Below are 17,377 nucleotides of genomic sequence, written 5' to 3' on the forward strand. Positions count from 1 at the left end.
AACACAATCGAATATCCAATTATAATATAAGGGTATAAAGTAGGGAAGATCAATAAGATAACAGATAAACGTCATCTTGATCAGTCGTGATAATGCCAAATTAACTCTTAGAACAAATAAATGAAAATAAAGGTCAAACGATTGAAAAACGTGTCAAAAGATAGAAGAAAACGAGTCATAAAAATAGATGAAAATGTGTTATACAAGCAGACTTATTTGGAAAAAAACAAAGATAAGATATAAGAAAAATAAAAAATTAATGTATTAAAAATTAATAACTAAATATTAAAATTAATATCGTCGCGATGAATAAAGACGAAAAAAAAGAATGAGCGACACATCAATAAAAGAAAATAATAGTTTTAAATTTATTATTGATTAGAGTATATATATTATTGATAAATAGTTAAGATTCAATATAATATATATTTGAAAATTTTAAAACAATAACTTTAAATTTATTTTAATAATATCATATTCATTACTAAATATTAATTGACGAAGAAATTAAGAGAAAATTGTAATTAATAAGTAAAAGATCCTAACTTTCCTTAATTACAAAATGTTCACTTTGAATAGCCACTTGAGATCAGATTGGTTTATTTTCACTGTTCGTTTTCGAAATCTTCTTTTTCTTCGTTTCTTCTGTCATCTCTAGGTGACCCCTTTCTCTACAGTTTCAATTGGGGTTGCCCAAAATCAAAAAAAAAAAAAAATTGAAAATTTTGGGAAAGAAAAGGAAAGAAAATACTCTAAATTCTCACTGAATTTCTAAAATATTAGTCAATTTTAATTCAAAAGAGTTTCCCCCCCCATTTTTTTGATATAGTTTTCAACCATGTCGGAAATGGCCAACACCGATCCGGAAGGAATCGACGCCGTGCGGATGACGTGGAACGTTTGGCCGCGGACCAAAGTCGAAGCCAGCAAGTGCGTGATACCGCTGGCGGCTACCATCGCTCCGATCCGCCCGCATCCGGACATCCCCACGCTGCCTTACGCGCCTCTACGGTGCAGGACGTGTTCAGCTGCTCTCAACGCCTTTGCGCGCGTTGACTTCACAGCCAAGATCTGGATCTGCCCTTTCTGTTACCAGCGCAACCATTTCCCCCCTCACTACGCCATGATCTCCGAGACGAACCTCCCGTGCGAACTCTACCCGCAATACACCACTGTGCAGTACACGCTCTATCCCGATCCGAACAATCCTGCCGGTGCTCCTCAATTACCGCCGGTGTTTGTATTCGTGTTGGACACTTGCATGATCGAGGAAGAGCTTGGGTTTGTCAAATCAGCGATGAAGCAGGTGATTGGGTTGTTGCCGGAAAACGCACTTGTTGGGTTCGTTTCGTTTGGGACTCAAGCTCATGTCCATGAATTAGGGTTCTCGGATATGTCGAAGGTCTATGTTTTCAGGGGTAGCAAGGAGATTTCCAAGGAGCAGGTGTTGGAGCAGTTGGGCCTCGGTGCTGCCGGCCGGCGGCCAACTCCCGGGCATCCTAAAGGCCTACAAAATGGGTACACTAATACTGGTGTTAATAGGTTCCTGTTGCCTGCTTCTGATTGTGAATTTACGCTGAATTCGGTGCGTTTTATTATCATTTTTTTTGTGGGAAATCCTTTTTAAGTTGTTGAACTTTATATTAATTGGTTGGTTGATTTTACCGTAGTTATTGGACGAGTTACAAACGGATCAATGGTCTGTAAAAGCGGGGCAGAGAGCTTTAAGGTGCACCGGAGTGGCCTTAAGTGTTGCAGCTGGATTGCTTGGAGCTTGCTTGCCAGGTACTGGTGCTCGGATTGTTGCCCTGGTTGGTGGTCCATGTACTGAAGGCCCTGGGACGGTAATGCCATTGAACTCTTTGTTTAGCTGTTGAATTCTTACGTACAACACGATTAAATGATACAATCAAATTTATACAGTTGATAGTAAAGTATATATAATTTGTTTTATCATGAATATTAAGAAGTTTATTGACCAACAAACCCAATTCAAATAGCTTATATTGTTGAGCTGGAAATGGTTTGTTATAACTTGTATAGAGTATGGTCCTTATATTTGCTGCCATCCTGAAAGCTCTATTCAATGTTACGCCACTGGTATATTGGTGGGTTTTAATTTTCTGTATGGTTACAGTTTCTTTTCTATAATGGTTGCTAGTATGGTTACAGTTTCTTTTCTATAGTGGTTGCTATGTTGCTTGGACTCTTCATTTTAAATGAACTATCAGCGTCCAGCACTTCTTGGTTAACACATTCTTGTTTGTTTTCACTCATCAAGATGATAGCCGTTTATATGATTTTTGCAGATTGTATCAAAAGATTTGTCAGAGCCTGTACGTTCTCATAAAGATCTTGATAAGGATGCTGCACCTTATTTTAAGAAAGCCGTCAAATTCTATGATAGTCTTGCTAAACAGTTGGTTAGTCAGGGTCATGTTCTCGACCTTTTTGCATCAGCACTTGATCAGGTATGTCTCAGCTACTTTTTAGGTTCTCCAATTATATTTGAACTCCTTTCTGTCCTTAAATCTGTCTGTAATAATTCTGTTGTCAATGTTCCTTCCAAACTGGTTGATTCTCTTCTTAAGGATGGGTTTGCTTGACAAGTTTTTCGGTTCTTTTGTGTCTTTTAACTGGTCCCATGGATTAAATTTAAACATTGATGAACCTGCTGAAGCGGAATATGTAATTCTTATTTTGCAAAACTTTCTTCTCTCTCTTGCATTTGGATTTTACTCACTGTGCATATATGATGCACTGGAAATATGATAATATTGATGCTTACCCCCTTGCTTGTTAGCATGGTAGCTCGTAATTTAAATGTTTTATATGTAAGAAATTGTGGATGCTAATACTTATTATGTTTAACATGGGTGCAAAACTTTTATTTTAAATGAATGCTAATGACTTCAGACGATAGTAATCCTGACATTGTGAACTGTACATAAGTATGTAATTGGTATTTGTGTTTTCTCAGGTTGGGGTTGCTGAAATGAAAGTTGCAGTTGAAAGAACAGGTGGCCTTGTTGTTCTAGCAGAAAGTTTTGGTCATTCTGTGTTCAAAGTCTCTTTCAAGCGCATGTTTGAGGATGGGGAACAGTCTCTTGGCCTATGTTTTAAGTTAGTTTCTCTTTTCACACAATTTCTTGTTCAACCTTTTTACTATACTTTTACCTGCTTCTTGGTAAATTACTATATAGTTGCATTTTAATTGCTTAATGTACATTTTTGATCCCATTCCAGTCGGCCTTGTGTATGTTTTATTGAGTTCTAAATGTGCCAACCACCTAGAATGCTTTTAAGTTATGATATCACTCAGCACTAGGTGATGCTGCTCCGAAGAGAGTAAACTTTTGACATAAAAGTTTGTTTGAACTTGCTATTTTTCTGGACGCAGAGCAAAATTTATCAAATTGTAAACACTGGTATTTTGTGTAGGCATACATACACTCAGGGACTTATGTAGGCCTCGGCCATGGCTCACCTCATGTCCAGAAAAATAGAATATCACTCAAATAAAAATATATGAGTTATGTTAGAAAGTTATATTGGCCCAATTGATATATTTTTTATAGATTCAACCCAAATATATATATATATATATAGTTATTACATTTTTAAATTGAAAAATATGTAGTGTTAAAATTTTTCTGGATTCGACCCTGCATACCCTATCTTTCAGCTTAATGGGCTTTTTATGTAAATGTTGCCAATGAAAGTGCTTGCATCTTCTAAAGTAATAAAGGTATTACCTTGCTGCAGTTGGAGTATAATTTCTGATTTCAATTTTAGTGCTGACTTCCGTAAATGAACTGTTTCTGTAATGTATGTGCACATGCTGTAGCTTAAGTTTGTACATTGGCATGCATTATCTGTAACCTCTGATTTGCTGTGGCATGGCTTGGAGCACCAAGAAATATGAACTATTTTAGTTGTAGTATACATTTAAAACTCATCATATGCACTTTTTTCTTTTTTCCTAGTGGCACCCTTGAGATCAACTGTTCTAAAGACATCAAGATCCAGGGGGTTATTGGCCCTTGCACATCTTTGGAGAAGGTTGGGCAATTTAGAAATTTTGTTACATCTTCCAATATCTCGACACAGACACACTTTATAAATTGTAGACAGAATTTACTTGTATTTATGGGGACTTAAGCTGATAACTTTGAGGATTGCAGAAAGGACCTAATGTTGCTGACACAGTCATTGGGGAGGGAAACACTACATCATGGAAAATGTGTGGTCTTGACAAGAGTACTTGCTTGACTGTTTTGTTTGATCTTTCATCAACTGGATCAAATGCTCCTGGAGTTGCAAATCCACAGCTCTATTTGCAGTTTCTTACAAGGTTTACTGCCAAACTTCCAAAAGGCCCCTCTTTATTTACATCTAAACTATATGTTTATTTTCCTTTTAATTTTCTCTTTTAGTAATTTGATTTTGAAGTTTTTATCGCAGCTATCAAGACCGTGAGGGTAAAACAATGCTTCGAGTTACAACTGTGACTAGACAATGGGTAGACAGTGCTGTTAGTCCAGAGGTTAGTTTAGGTTTGGTTATTTGAACTGGTTAAATAGCACCTAGGTGTATCTTTTTGCTTCTTCCTTTTCGTCCCATTTTTTTGTTTTGTTAAACATCACCATGAGAGGATATTCCGTGGTGTCTTTTGTATCGGGTATTATTATCAATAAAATTTGAGGTACTCTTTTCTTCCTTCCAATGTTCGTTAACATACTTTTAGTATGTGAACGAATACGAAGAGAGTTTTTAATGAGACCTCCAACTTCTATAAAAAAAAATGTTGGTAGGCTAGCTGATCGGTATAAGTTTCACTGCCATACATGTCTTGGTTTGGATATTGTAATGATTGATTATGTTTGTTGGAATTAATTAATGCTAACAGTGAATATTATCTCCTTTCTAGGAACTAATACAAGGTTTCGATCAAGAGACTGCGGCTGTTGTAATGGCAAGAGTAACTGCCCTGAAAATGGAGATGGAGGTAATTTAGGAAGTCTTTTATTCAACTGTCTACCAGTTGCTTATCTCCTTTGAATGTACACATTGTTAAGTTATAATTTACTTAGCTGATATGTGCTCTGCTTATTTCATTATTCTATTCTTTATTGAATAATTCCCACTCTTATTATGTGTTCATGTTATTGGATATGAATACTCTCTTAACCATCATAGTTTTTAGCGGCTCTTATTCCCTTTGTTATAATTTCTATGTATATTTTTGGCACAAACAGTAACATGCTCCTCAGTTGATTGTAATTACTTCTATTTATTACTTAATCCCTTGATTAATCATGGCTTTCTGTTTCTTTTAGGAGGGGTTTGATGCTACAAGGTGGCTAGACCGGAATCTCATTCGACTTTGTTCCAAATTTGGCGACTACCGAAAGGATGATCCATCATCTTTTACATTAAACCCTTGTTTTTCTTTGTTCCCTCAGTTTATGTTTAATCTGCGGCGGTCACAATTTGTGCAGGTAGTATTCCTTTTTCCTAATATGCTACCTTTTTTAGTAATATTTACTCGACCTATTTTCATAATGGCCTTTTCCCCCTTTTCCGTGTCAGGTTTTTAACAACAGTCCAGATGAAACTGCCTATTTTCGCATGTTATTAAACAGGGAGAATATTACAAATGCTGCCGTCATGATTCAACCATCATTAATATCATATTCATTTAACTCACTACCCCAACCAGCGTTATTGGACGTGGCCTCCATCTCGGCTAATCGTATTCTGTTGCTGGATTCATATTTTAGTATTGTAATTTTCCATGGCATGACAATAGCACAGTGGCGCAACATGGGTTATCAGAACCAGCCTGAACATCAGGTATGTTCATTTCGTTCATTCCTCCTGAATCTAGGCTTATTGTATATTTATTTCAGAACCAGCATGTTTATAATGTGCAATTTTCAATCATGCCTGAAATTAAAGTCATACTAATTGTCGTAACCGTCTTTCGGTTGGGCCCCGGAATTGGGCTTCGACTTAGGAAAAATGATTTGGAGTCGCCACCGATCATTTATTTATTTATTTTTTTAAAAAAAATAGGTTGATCGGACACCTTATTTCTTACTTGATCTGCGTTGTACCAAACGCGTGTCGGGTTCGGGAGTCGGTTACGGTCAAGGAAGGATTAGCACCCTTGAACCGCCCTTTCGGTACCAATTAATTTATCGGTTGTCTTAATTGCAAGAATTAAAAAGTTTAAATTTAAATTTAAAAACCCGATTCACATTACTTACCTTTGATTAGTTGGAGTTCTTCTAAAAAGGTCAAAAATGTTAGAAAATATAATAATAGACAAATGTTAGATAAATCAAAAAACATAAAAAAAAAGAATAAAATAAAGTATCGACTTAGAGAATCAAATTGAGACAAATTGAAATTAATAGATTAGATTGGTATTAAAATGAACTGCAAAAGAGAAAAGAAAAAGTTAGGTGCCAATTCACGAAATATAAAAAATATAAGCATGGACTAAATTGATTAAATTGGAAATTCGGAGGCAACTTTACAGGTAGTGACCAAATGAATTGCGACTCAAGTATCAGGGACTACGGAAGGGATTTAAGAATCTTGTATTTGCAGGATGGTCCTTGGTATATAAATAAGCTAAAACACCTCATTTCATTTCATTTTCAAATCCTTTCTACCTCAGCTGAGAGAATGCTCTCAACTCTCCCAGAAAACGGCCAAAATCCGGCCACCACTCCGGTGGCCACCCACCGCGTCGGCCGCCACCGCCGACGGCCGGAAAAACCCAAACCTCTCCAAATAACCTCCTCTACCTCCTCAACGCTAATCCGTAAACAAAATCCCACAGAACGGCCCCCAAAAACGTAGATCTACGTTTTTAGTTTCGGTTATTACCTCACCAACGATGACTCTTCGGCTCCCGGTGTGTTTGGCTTCGAATGGTTTGTGGTTCACTGTTGTTTTTTGTTGTTTGTGATGTTGGCTTGATGGTTTTTGGTTATTTGATATGAGTTTGTGGTTCAATATGACACATCGGTTTACTGTTTTTCGATGATCTTGTGTGTACCGTCGTTTTTGTGATGGACTCTCGCTGTTCTGTTTCGACTGTGTTTGGTGTTGTTGGTACTGTTTTCTCTCGGGTTCTTTCGATGATCTACTGTTGTTGTTCAGTTTGCTCGGTTTCTGTTGTGTTTGGTTTTCTGGCGGTGTACTGTTGGTTCGTTCTCGGTGATACTTGACGCTCGGGGTTCCCCCTGTTGCATGACCCCCACCGGTTGTTATGAGTCCCGAAAAAAAGGGGTTGTTGCTGTTGTGGCCGGTCATCCCGAGATGGGTCAGTCCCGAGATTTTCGGCTGGCCGTTTCGCCTCTTGACCGTTCGGTTACCTCTGTGCGGCGCCGTTGCACCCTGTGTTGACCCAAATGATATCTTAGGGTTTTTTAAACCCCAATCCCCAGTTGCGGCATTGTGACAGATGTTGGAACCCTAATCTGTGCTCTGGGCCGGGTCAGGCCCAACTTGGCTCACTTGGACCCCAAAATGGACCTGGACAATTAAAATGAAAGTAAAATAAAAATAAATAAATAAAAATAAATAACAACGATAATGATAATAATATAAAATATTTTCTACAAACTATATAATATATATTTTCAAAAGTATTTTAAATTATATATTATATATTTTTCTAAAACGTTTTTAAAATTATATAGTTTTCAAAAATATTTTTTAAAACTATATATTATAAGTTTTCAAAATGATTTCAAAACTATATAATATATATATGTTTTCAAAATGTTTCTTTTTAAAAATTATATTTATTTTAAAAATGTTTTTAAAACCATATAATATATATTTTCAAAAACGTTTTAAAAATTATATTTATTTTCAAAGTGTTTTAAAAACTATATAATATATAAATGTTTCAAATATGTTTTCAAAACTATATATTGTATACATATATATGTATATATATAAAAAAAGACGAAAATGGGTGTCTACAGCTGCCCCTCTTTGTCCTTTTTCGTGGAACGAATTCGTGGAATGAAAAATAGGACAAAGACAAAAAGACATAAATTTTCGTCCGGTGGAGTTGAAGATTGAATAGAATAACTCCATGTCGAATGGGGTTATGAATGGCTCATTCGTAGCGAAGTCGAGTCCATCTCGAAATGAAAAGTCGTAGTTCGGAATTTGAAATTGGAATGTGGCTTCTCGTTGCCAAATTGCAATTAACTTCGGTCTTCTTCTCGATTTAAAGACTTTAGTTTAAAAATTCGACTAGAAAGTAGTTCTTTGACTCCACCATGTGGTTGATAGACCTTTGAGCTGAATGACATCGAACTCGAAAGATATTCGTTGACAGATAGCTTTTCTCGATTTAAGCTATGCTGTCAGAAAATAGTTTCTTGTCACTAAGGCACGGTTAACCCAGGTCTTCTTCTCGACTTGAAAACCTTGATTGCAGCCGAACAGTAGTGTGATTGAGGTATCGTCGAGCTGAATAGAGTCGAATTCGACAATTTTATTGAAAAATAGCCCTTATTGCCTTGAGTTATGTTGTAAATGATATGACCTCGAAGTTGAGTGTAATCGAACTCGGGGGTCTTTGGCAGATAGCCCTTCTCGACTTAAGCTATGCTGCAAATGATGTGCCGTTGAGCTGATCGTAGTCGAACTCAAAGGTCTTTTGTTGGCAGACAACCCTTGTAGACTTAAGTTGTGCTGCAAATGATATGCCTTGGAGCTGAGCGTAGTCGAACTCGAAGGTCTTTGGTTGGCAGATAACCCTTCTCGACTTAAGTTATGCTGCAAATGATGTGCCCTCGAAGCTGAGTGTAATCGAACTCGGGGGTCTTTGGCAGATAGCCCTTCTCGACTTAAGCTATGCTGCAAATGATGTGCCGTTGAGCTGATCGTAGTTGAACTCAAAGGTCTTTTGTTGGCAGACAACCCTTGTAGACTTAAGTTGTGCTGCAAATGATATGCCTTGGAGCTGAGCGTAGTCGAACTCGAAGGTCTTTGGTTGGCAGATAACCCTTCTCGACTTAAGTTATGCTGCAAATGATGTGCCCTCGAAGCTGAGTGTAATCGAACTCAGGGGTCTTTAGCAGATAGCCCTTCTCGACTTAAGCTATGCTGCAAATGATGTGTCGTTGAGCTGATCGTAGTCGAACTCAAAGGTCTTTTGGTCACAGATAACCTTTCTAGCCTTGAGTTATGCTGTAAATGATGTGCCCTCGAAGCTGAGTGTAATCGAACTCAGGGGTCTTTGGCAGATAGCCCTTCTAGACTTAAGCTATGCTACAAATAGTTTGTTTAAAAAAATGGCTTCCCTTAACGGGTCGAAGCCGGTCATGATTCTTCAGGTGGTTCCTCTGAGCGAGAACCAAGTAAGACAATCTTTGGATGACTCCCATTTTATGGGAAAGCCCGTTGATGAATTCTGACAACCAAATATCTTCCGTTGTGGAATTGAAATCTGGCTTGAAGACATAAACTAGAAACATGTTGCTCATTGTTGAGTTGAGCTGAACTGAATTTGATCTGAATTGGTTCTCGAACCCATCTGAAATTGGTTCTGAGATCTGTAGATATGTAAAGTCGGTTGAGGTGTAGCTTCTTGCTGCTGAGTTACACCATCGTTCTTTAAAGGTGCTTGCAAGTCGAGTAGCCTTCATCCTGAAGTCGAAGCTTGACTCTGAAAGCTGCAAAATTATGCATGCTAAAATAATGGATGTGATGCACCTAAGTATGTCTAAGATGCATGCAACATGAATAAATTATGTGTTATTTCTTGGATGGAGTCTCGTGCTTTGTCTGCCAATCTGGTCCATGGAATCGATCGTGCCCCATTTGCTTCTCGAGCTTGGGCTTTACAGACATTTCATATCCGAGATTGTCTGTTTGAAAATGTTTTTCTCATTTTTCTTGTTCAGGAGAGAAAATGATAAAAATGCTGTAAAATATTATTCGCAATTGAATCAAATTATAAACGTGAGTTCAAATAATATCAAAGGAATCAATAGCTCTTTTAACGTTTTCAGAGTTACAGCTCTTTGACAAATGTTCAAATGGATGAGTTGGCTTTAGTTTGGCCTCCTTTTTAAGGTTTTGGTAAAAAAATGTCATTTTTTGAAATATCGAACCATGCTTTGGCATTTCAATTAGGCGCGGATAAAATGATGCAACTAACTTAATCAATTACTAAACCTTTTATTTCGATCCTCTGAAATCTTCCATTTGTTCAAGCTTTGCAAGCTTCTCTAACCAAGGTAGTGCAAAAAATATCGGTCTAAAAATGAAATTCTTGAGTGCTCGTGTGTAGTTGACTATAACAGGTGTTCTTTAACTCCCTTAGTCCATTTTACCGAAAATTTCTTGCTTAGATAAATTTGATTTAACTTGTCATTATATGGCTAGCTGAATCCATAAAGCCGGGGCATTTAACCAATTGCTTTAGAGGGACAACTTAATATTATAATCACTCTTATCAAGTTAACTGAAGGGTTCATCTCATCACAGAGTCTTCAGCCTGACAAGAGCAGTGGAGCAAACACCGAATTGCCAAGTGTCCGAGCAATGTCATGGTTTGAATACAATCTATTCATAAAGCCAGAGCTTTCGAGTTTCCTCTGTAATCAATTGCCTTAGTGGAATAGCTCAGTTTTATGGATTTAATTTCTTAAGATTGTCAAGAAGAACCTGTTATAGCCTAGGTGTTTGTTGAAAGTAAAAAATTTCATCTTTAGAGTTCAATTTTCAAGCAACTGACCTAAACCGGATTCACCTACTCGACTCTTTCATTTGTAAAGATTCTCATCGTCATTGAACGTCTTAAACAAAAAGTATAGTAATTGTCATATGTACATGATGCCTCATGTTGTCCGCACCTTATGAAAGGAAAAGGTTATATTGGTTAATTGCAAGAGTAGGGTATGGTGTTTGAGTGTATATTCTGGGTAAGGTCAAAGTCCTTGTTTTTAAATCATGTTACTTCGTCAAAGATCTGTAACTTTGAATCATTTATAGAGTTTCTTAATTCAGATGATATTTAAAGAATTGCGAGTTTGCAAATGTGATTCATTGCTTACAATCTTTAAAGTAGCATAAATTTATTCAAATGTTTTTACAAAACTTGAAAAAGTGGGGGGGGGGGGAAACAAGTTCAAACAGAATGCCTCAAGTGAAATGATCTTCCTCACTTGGATGCCCCCAAGTTATTGAAGTCGATCCAGTTCTGGTTTCGCATCTTCTGTACGACTCTTTTGAATGCGTAATAGTTCTCAATTGTGTGTCCTGGGACACCGCCGTGATATTCACAATACGCATTCTCATCATACCACTTGGGGTATGGGGGCTTCATGAGTTCTACTGGATATGGTGACACTACATAGGTGTCAAGAAGTTGTTGGTAAAGCTCTTCGTAGGTCATGGGAATAGGGTCGAAATGTTCTCTTTCCCTCCTGGAATCTTGTTTAGAAGTACCTGACGGTACAACTGCAGTCGATTTTGGGCTGGAGATTGTAACACCTTTGCTGAAGTGTTTGATGTTGTTAACCTCTCCATCCCTCTCCCTCATAGGAGGCTTCTTACTGGCTTCCCCATCCTTAATCTTGCCTTGCTTTATGGCCGACTCAATCATTTCTCTGGCCATAACCAAGTCTGAAAAGCTTCCTGATGTGATCGCCACCAGGTGCCCGAAGTATGGAGCCTTCAGGGTCTGCACGAAAAGTTTCCGGGTTTCCTTTTCATCTAACGGTGGATGAACTTGCACAGCCAAGTCCCTCCATTTTTGTGCGTACTGCCTGAAACTCTCGTTATGCTTCTTTTCCATGTTTTGTAGCATAACTCGATCTGGCCTTATGTCATTGTTATGCTTGTATTGTTCCAGAAATGACTTGGCCAGGTCCTTCCAGGTCTTGATATTTGATCGGCTGAGCTGGTTGTACCACTGAATGGCTGAGCCTGACAGATTATCCTGAAAATAGTGGATCAGGAGTTGGTCGTTTCCTCCATATCCTGTCATCTTTCGGCAGAACATGGTGATGTGAGCGGATGGGCAACTGTTCCCGTCAAACTTCTCGAACTCCGGGGACTTAAATTTCGGGGGAAGAACCAAGTCCGGGACTAGACTAAGTTCCGCTGCATCGATTTCATGGTAGTCATGGTCTCCTTTGTCTATATTCATTTGGTCCTCCAATTGTTTGATTTTTTTCTCCATCTTCTTCGCTTTGTCATCTTCGTCCAAATCCGATATATGGTAATAACCCGGATTGTTCTTAGGGTTGAATACAGAGGACGAGGGCTTTGCTTTTGCAGCAGATGAGTCCCCTCGAAGTTCTGGTAAGATTTCAGGTGAGATAACCACTTGCGGGGTAGGTTGTATAGTTATCCCTTCCGATGAACCTGCCCCAGGCGCACTGGTATGTTGTAGGCCAACTAACTTAGCAACGATCTGATCAATCAAGGACTCTTGGTTCTTTGTGATTGTTTCTAGGGTATTTCGACTATTTTGGTTTATCTTATCTTCTAGCTCTTTCTGTAGTTTCAACATATTCTCCTCGATTTGTGTAATTCTGGCTTCCATCCTCTTCTTCTTCAAACGAGTGTTATGCGGATGGGGTGTGTCCAATGTTTGAGGCGGTATATCCAGTATTTGCTCCCTCTGATGAGACATGTTTATGTTAGTTAATGTGAATGCAAAGAAAATAACAAAATGCAAAGAAAATAAAAAATGCAAAATGTCTAAATATATGATGCATGAAATGTCCGAGGCATTGATCCAAAAAATGTGATTGTTATTCTGAACAACCCTTATTGGTGATAAAAGTGTTACGTCTGAAGAGACAAAAACTTTTTTAATGGTACAAATCCTGCACAGCTTCTGACAAGTTGATTCGTCTTTTTCATTGGTTGAATATCCTGTCGAACCATTCCGGCTCCTTTGGCTAAACTTGTGCAGGTGATGGGCTGCTTGCCTCAAAAGGGGTCTCGAAGGGTTGCATCTCCGGCTTTCACTCTATGTCGAGCTTGATCCAAACGAAAGTGCCATTGGAGCCCTCTATCCGAAGTTTATCGACTTGTTTCTAGAATTCGTCAATAATGGTCTGCAGCTTAGCTGGGGTTCCGCCACTTGTTATCGTAGTTTTCAAAAGGAGCATCTGGGTCAGCAATATTTTCCTTGTCTTGCCCCTGCAACCTTTGCCTCTGAGTATTCTTTGACCACGGCTGGACTTCTGAGCTTTTTATCTCTTTGTATTATAACCCTTTTGTCCATTAATACAAATTATTCATGTTTAACAAACACATTTTTGGTGGATCAACACATCGTTTTAAATGATGCAAACGATGAACACAAATAAAAGAGAACAAAATAAAAGGGTTAGTGAGGTAAATCAAAATAATAAAAAAAAGGAAAAATCATGCCCCACATGATATCTACTCCGCATGCTTTAAAACAAATCCTAACCGTATATTTGTCTAGTTCGCATGCTTTGAACAGAAAATAAAGCAGGAAACAAAGCATCCTAGGGTTTGGAATGAAGTCTTGGGGTGGGCTCTAATTCTCTGCACTCTCCCGGTTTAGGTTCTGAAAAGGTACTCGAGTTCTCCTTGCCGGTGCCCCCTTGGGCTTGTCAGACCCTTAGTCCTAAGCCCATCACTGGCTTGTGTGGACTAAGTTAAACTCGAGAGGACACATTCCCTTATGCCCATACGGAGAATAAATTCACACGAAGGCATAAGGTATATGAATCCCGAAGGCTACTTGCTAGGCCCATACGGTGAATAAATTCACACGAAGGCATCGCTTTCACCCCCACTTAAAACGGGTTTGGAGCTCAGGTATAGAGCTAGAGATGACAATTTTGAAAAATCTGAAATCATTAAAAAGCGTTAGTACAACTATTTATTTGAAAAAAAATAATCAAAGATAAATAATAAGAATCGAACAAATAAATTAAAATTTAAACTTGTAATTTTCGCTAAAAAAGACAACCGGAAATTAATTTCGGCCTGACTCACGTACCCGTCCCCAGCAGAGTCGCCAAGCTGTCGTAATCGTCTTTCGTTTGGGCCCCGGAATTGGGCTTCGACTTAGGAAAAATGATTTGGAGTCGTCACTGATCATTTATTTATTTATTTATTTATTTTTTTAAAAAAATGGGTTGATCGGACACCTTATTTCTTACTTGATCTGCGTTGTACCAGACGCGTGTCGGGTTCGGGAGTCGGTTACGGTCAAGGAAAGAATAGCACCCTTGAACCGCCCTTTCGGTACCAATTAATTTATCGGTTGTCTTAATTGCAAGAATTAAAAAGTTTAAATTTAAATTTAAAAACCCGATTCACATTACTTACCTTTGATTGGTTGGAGTTCTTCTAAAAAAGTCAAAAATGTTAGAAAATATAATAATAGACAAATGTTAGAAAATATAATAATAGACAAATGTTAGATAAATCAAAAAACATAAAAAAAAAGAATAAAATAAAGTATCGACTTAGAGGATCAAATTGAGACAAATTGAAATTAATGGACTAGATTGGTATTAAAATGAACTGCAAAAGAGAAAAGAAAAGTTAGGTGCCAATTCACGAAATATAAAAAATATATGGACTAAATTGATTAAATTGGAAATTCGGAGGTAACTTTACAGGTAGTGACCAAAATGAATTGCGACTCAAAGTATCAGGGACTACGGAAGGGATTTAAGAATCTTGTATTTGCAGGATGGTCCTTGGTATATAATAAGCTAAACACCTCATTTCATTTCATTTTCAAATCCTTTCTACCTCAGCTGAGAGAATGCTCTCAACTCTCCCAGAAAACGGCCAAAATCCGACCACCACTCCGGTGGCCACCCACCGCGTCGGCCGCCACCGCCGACGGCCGGAAAAACCCAAACCTCTCCAAATAACCTCCTCTACCTCCTCAACACTAATCCGTAAATAAAATCCCACAGAATGGCCCCCAAAAACGTAGATCTACGTTTTTAGTTTCGGTTATTACCTCACCAACGATGACTCTTCGGCTCCCGGTGTGTTTGGCTTTGAATGGTTCGTGGTTCACTGTTGTTTTTTGTTGTTTGTGATGTTGGCTTGATGGTTTTTGGTTATTTGATATGAGTTTGTGGTTCAATATGACACATCGGTTTACTGTTTTTCGATGATCTTGTGTGTACCGTCGTTTTTGTGATGGACTCTCGCTGTTCTGTTTCGACTGTGTTTGGTGTTGTTGGTACTGTTTTCTCTCGGGTTCTTTCGATGATCTACTGTTGTTGTTCAGTTTGCTCGGTTTCTGGTGTGTTTGGTTTTCTGGCGGTGTACTGTTGGTTCGTTCTCGGTGATACTTGACGCTCGGGGTTCCCCCTATTGCATGGCCTCACCGGCTTTTATAACCCCCACCGGTTGTTATGAGTCTCGAAAAAAAAGGGGTTGTTGCTGTTGTGGCCGGTCATCCCGGGATGGGTCAGTCCCGAGATTTTCGGCTGGCCGTTTCGCCTCTTGACCGTTCGGTTACCTCTGTGCGGCGCCGTTGCACCCTGTGTTGACCCAAATGATATTTTAGGGTTTTTCAAACCCCAATCCCCAGTTGCGGCGCTGTGACAGACGTTGGAACCCTAATCTGTGCTCTGGGTCGGGTCAGGCCCAACTTGGCTCACTTGGACCCCAAAATGGACCTGGACAATTAAAATGAAAGTAAAATAAAAATAAATAACAACGATAATGATAATGATAATAATATAAAATATTTTCTACAAACTATATAATATATATATTTTCAAAAGTATTTTAAAATTATATATTATATATTTTTCTAAAACGTTTTCAAAATTATATAGTTTTCAAAAATATTTTTTAAAACTATATATTATAAGTTTTCAAAATGATTTCAAAACTATATAATATATATATGTTTTCAAAATATTTCTTTTTAAAAATTATATTTATTTTAAAAATGTTTTTAAAACCATATAATATATATTTTCAAAAACGTTTTAAAAATTATATTTATTTTCAAAGTGTTTTAAAAACTATATAATATATAAATGTTTCAAATATGTTTTCAAAACTATATATTATATACATATATATGTATATATAAAAAAAAAATGAGACGAAAATGGGTGTCTACACTAATCACGGGGTCCCTTTAGGAAATGTTTATTCTTATTTCAGTTTTACAGACTTGTGAAAATTTTATCTTAAGAATTGATAGAAACAAGTCCTTGGTTCCACCACTTGCAGCTCTGAAATTTAAACTATGAGAGTAATCACAATGATCTGCTACCTCATTGTAATGTAGAATATAGTGAAGTTTCTAATGTGCTTAAGTTTCATGTTTATAAACCATTTTGTATGCTATTAGTCTATGATTCTATTGTCTAAAGCTTCATTTCCCCCCTTTCCACAGGCATTTGCACAGCTTTTGCAAGCACCCCAGACAGATGCACAAATTATTATTCTGGAACGCTTCCCTGTCTCTAGATTGGTTGTATGTGATCAACATGGATCCCAGGTCAGTATATTTCAGTAAAGACTTAATTTTAAAAAAAAATAAAATCATTTTCTTTGGATACATAAAAATTGGTCTTGGTTTACCCTTGTGAAACCCATCATTTCTAAATAGATTCTATTATAAAGTATCACTTCAATTTGAATCATTCTTAAATTTTGCAACACAATCTTAAATTAAGGGTTTTAGCGTTCATTACCTTAATCAGTATATGGTAATTGTGAATCGGCTTTCTTTACCAAACATTATAAATTAGCTTAAATTAAGGGGCTTATTTTTTTGTTTCCTTGAGCAGGCAAGATTTTTATTGGCAAAGTTGAACCCATCAGCAACATACAATAACGCCAATGAAATGGCTGCTGGATCAGATGTTATCTTTACGGATGATGTAAGCTTACAAATCTTCTTCGAGCATCTCCAGAAATTGGCTGTACAATCTTAATCTTAGAAAATAGTTGCAAGACTAGCTGTTTCCGGATTGGTATGAAAAATCATTCGATGTGAGTTCTGTATCCTGATCCACTCTTCCACCAGTTTTCACTTTCTCCATCAAATTTATGAATGAAATATAGAAGGTATCGTTCCTTTAAGGGTTGTGGGGAAGTTATCGATTGAATAAGCATAGCATCAAAGGTCAGTCGAGTTGTTTTCTCTCTAAATTTATAGTGAGGTTATTGGTGAGAATTTATTCAATTAGGAACATATTTTGATAGACCATTTTTGTTTTCTTTTTGGGATATTGAATCAGATGAGAGTGGATGTGTATTTGTGTACTGAATTTAAAGACACCTTTAGGTTGAGAAGTTGATATGAACATGGAAATTGCAATATCATGGCTCATTTTCTTTTGTTTCA

The 17,377-nt window shown here is 37.4% G+C and overlaps 1 protein-coding gene across 1 annotated transcript; it reads left to right on the forward strand.

Annotated features, from left to right (window-relative positions):
• The first annotated feature begins 685 nt into the window (after positions 1-685).
• On the forward strand, positions 686-17,295 carry LOC120191802 (protein transport protein SEC23-like). Its single transcript, XM_039194712.1, has 12 exons — positions 686-1,585; positions 1,671-1,844; positions 2,310-2,471; positions 2,981-3,123; positions 3,987-4,062; positions 4,185-4,354; positions 4,465-4,546; positions 4,931-5,008; positions 5,340-5,501; positions 5,593-5,856; positions 16,421-16,525; positions 16,818-17,295. The coding sequence occupies exons 1-12, from the start codon at positions 839-841 to the stop codon at positions 16,962-16,964; spliced, it is 2,310 nt and encodes a 769-aa protein (XP_039050643.1). The 5' UTR covers positions 686-838; the 3' UTR covers positions 16,965-17,295.
• The last annotated feature ends 82 nt before the right edge of the window (positions 17,296-17,377 follow it).

This window comes from Hibiscus syriacus, unplaced genomic scaffold, assembly GCF_006381635.1.
Source record: "Hibiscus syriacus cultivar Baekdansim isolate YM2019G1 unplaced genomic scaffold, ASM638163v2 tig00116971_pilon, whole genome shotgun sequence".
NCBI lineage: Eukaryota > Viridiplantae > Streptophyta > Magnoliopsida > Malvales > Malvaceae > Hibiscus > Hibiscus syriacus.

Bases quoted from the DNA above. Each gene is read 5' to 3' on its own strand.
- LOC120191802 (XM_039194712.1), top strand. From the start codon at position 839: ATGTCGGAAATGGCCAACACCGATCCGGAAGGAATCGACGCCGTGCGG. The intron at 1,845-2,309 runs GTAATGCCATTG...TGATTTTTGCAG, and splicing joins GTACTGAAGGCCCTGGGACG to ATTGTATCAAAAGATTTGTC. The intron at 3,124-3,986 runs GTTAGTTTCTCT...CTTTTTTCCTAG, and splicing joins TCTCTTGGCCTATGTTTTAA to TGGCACCCTTGAGATCAACT.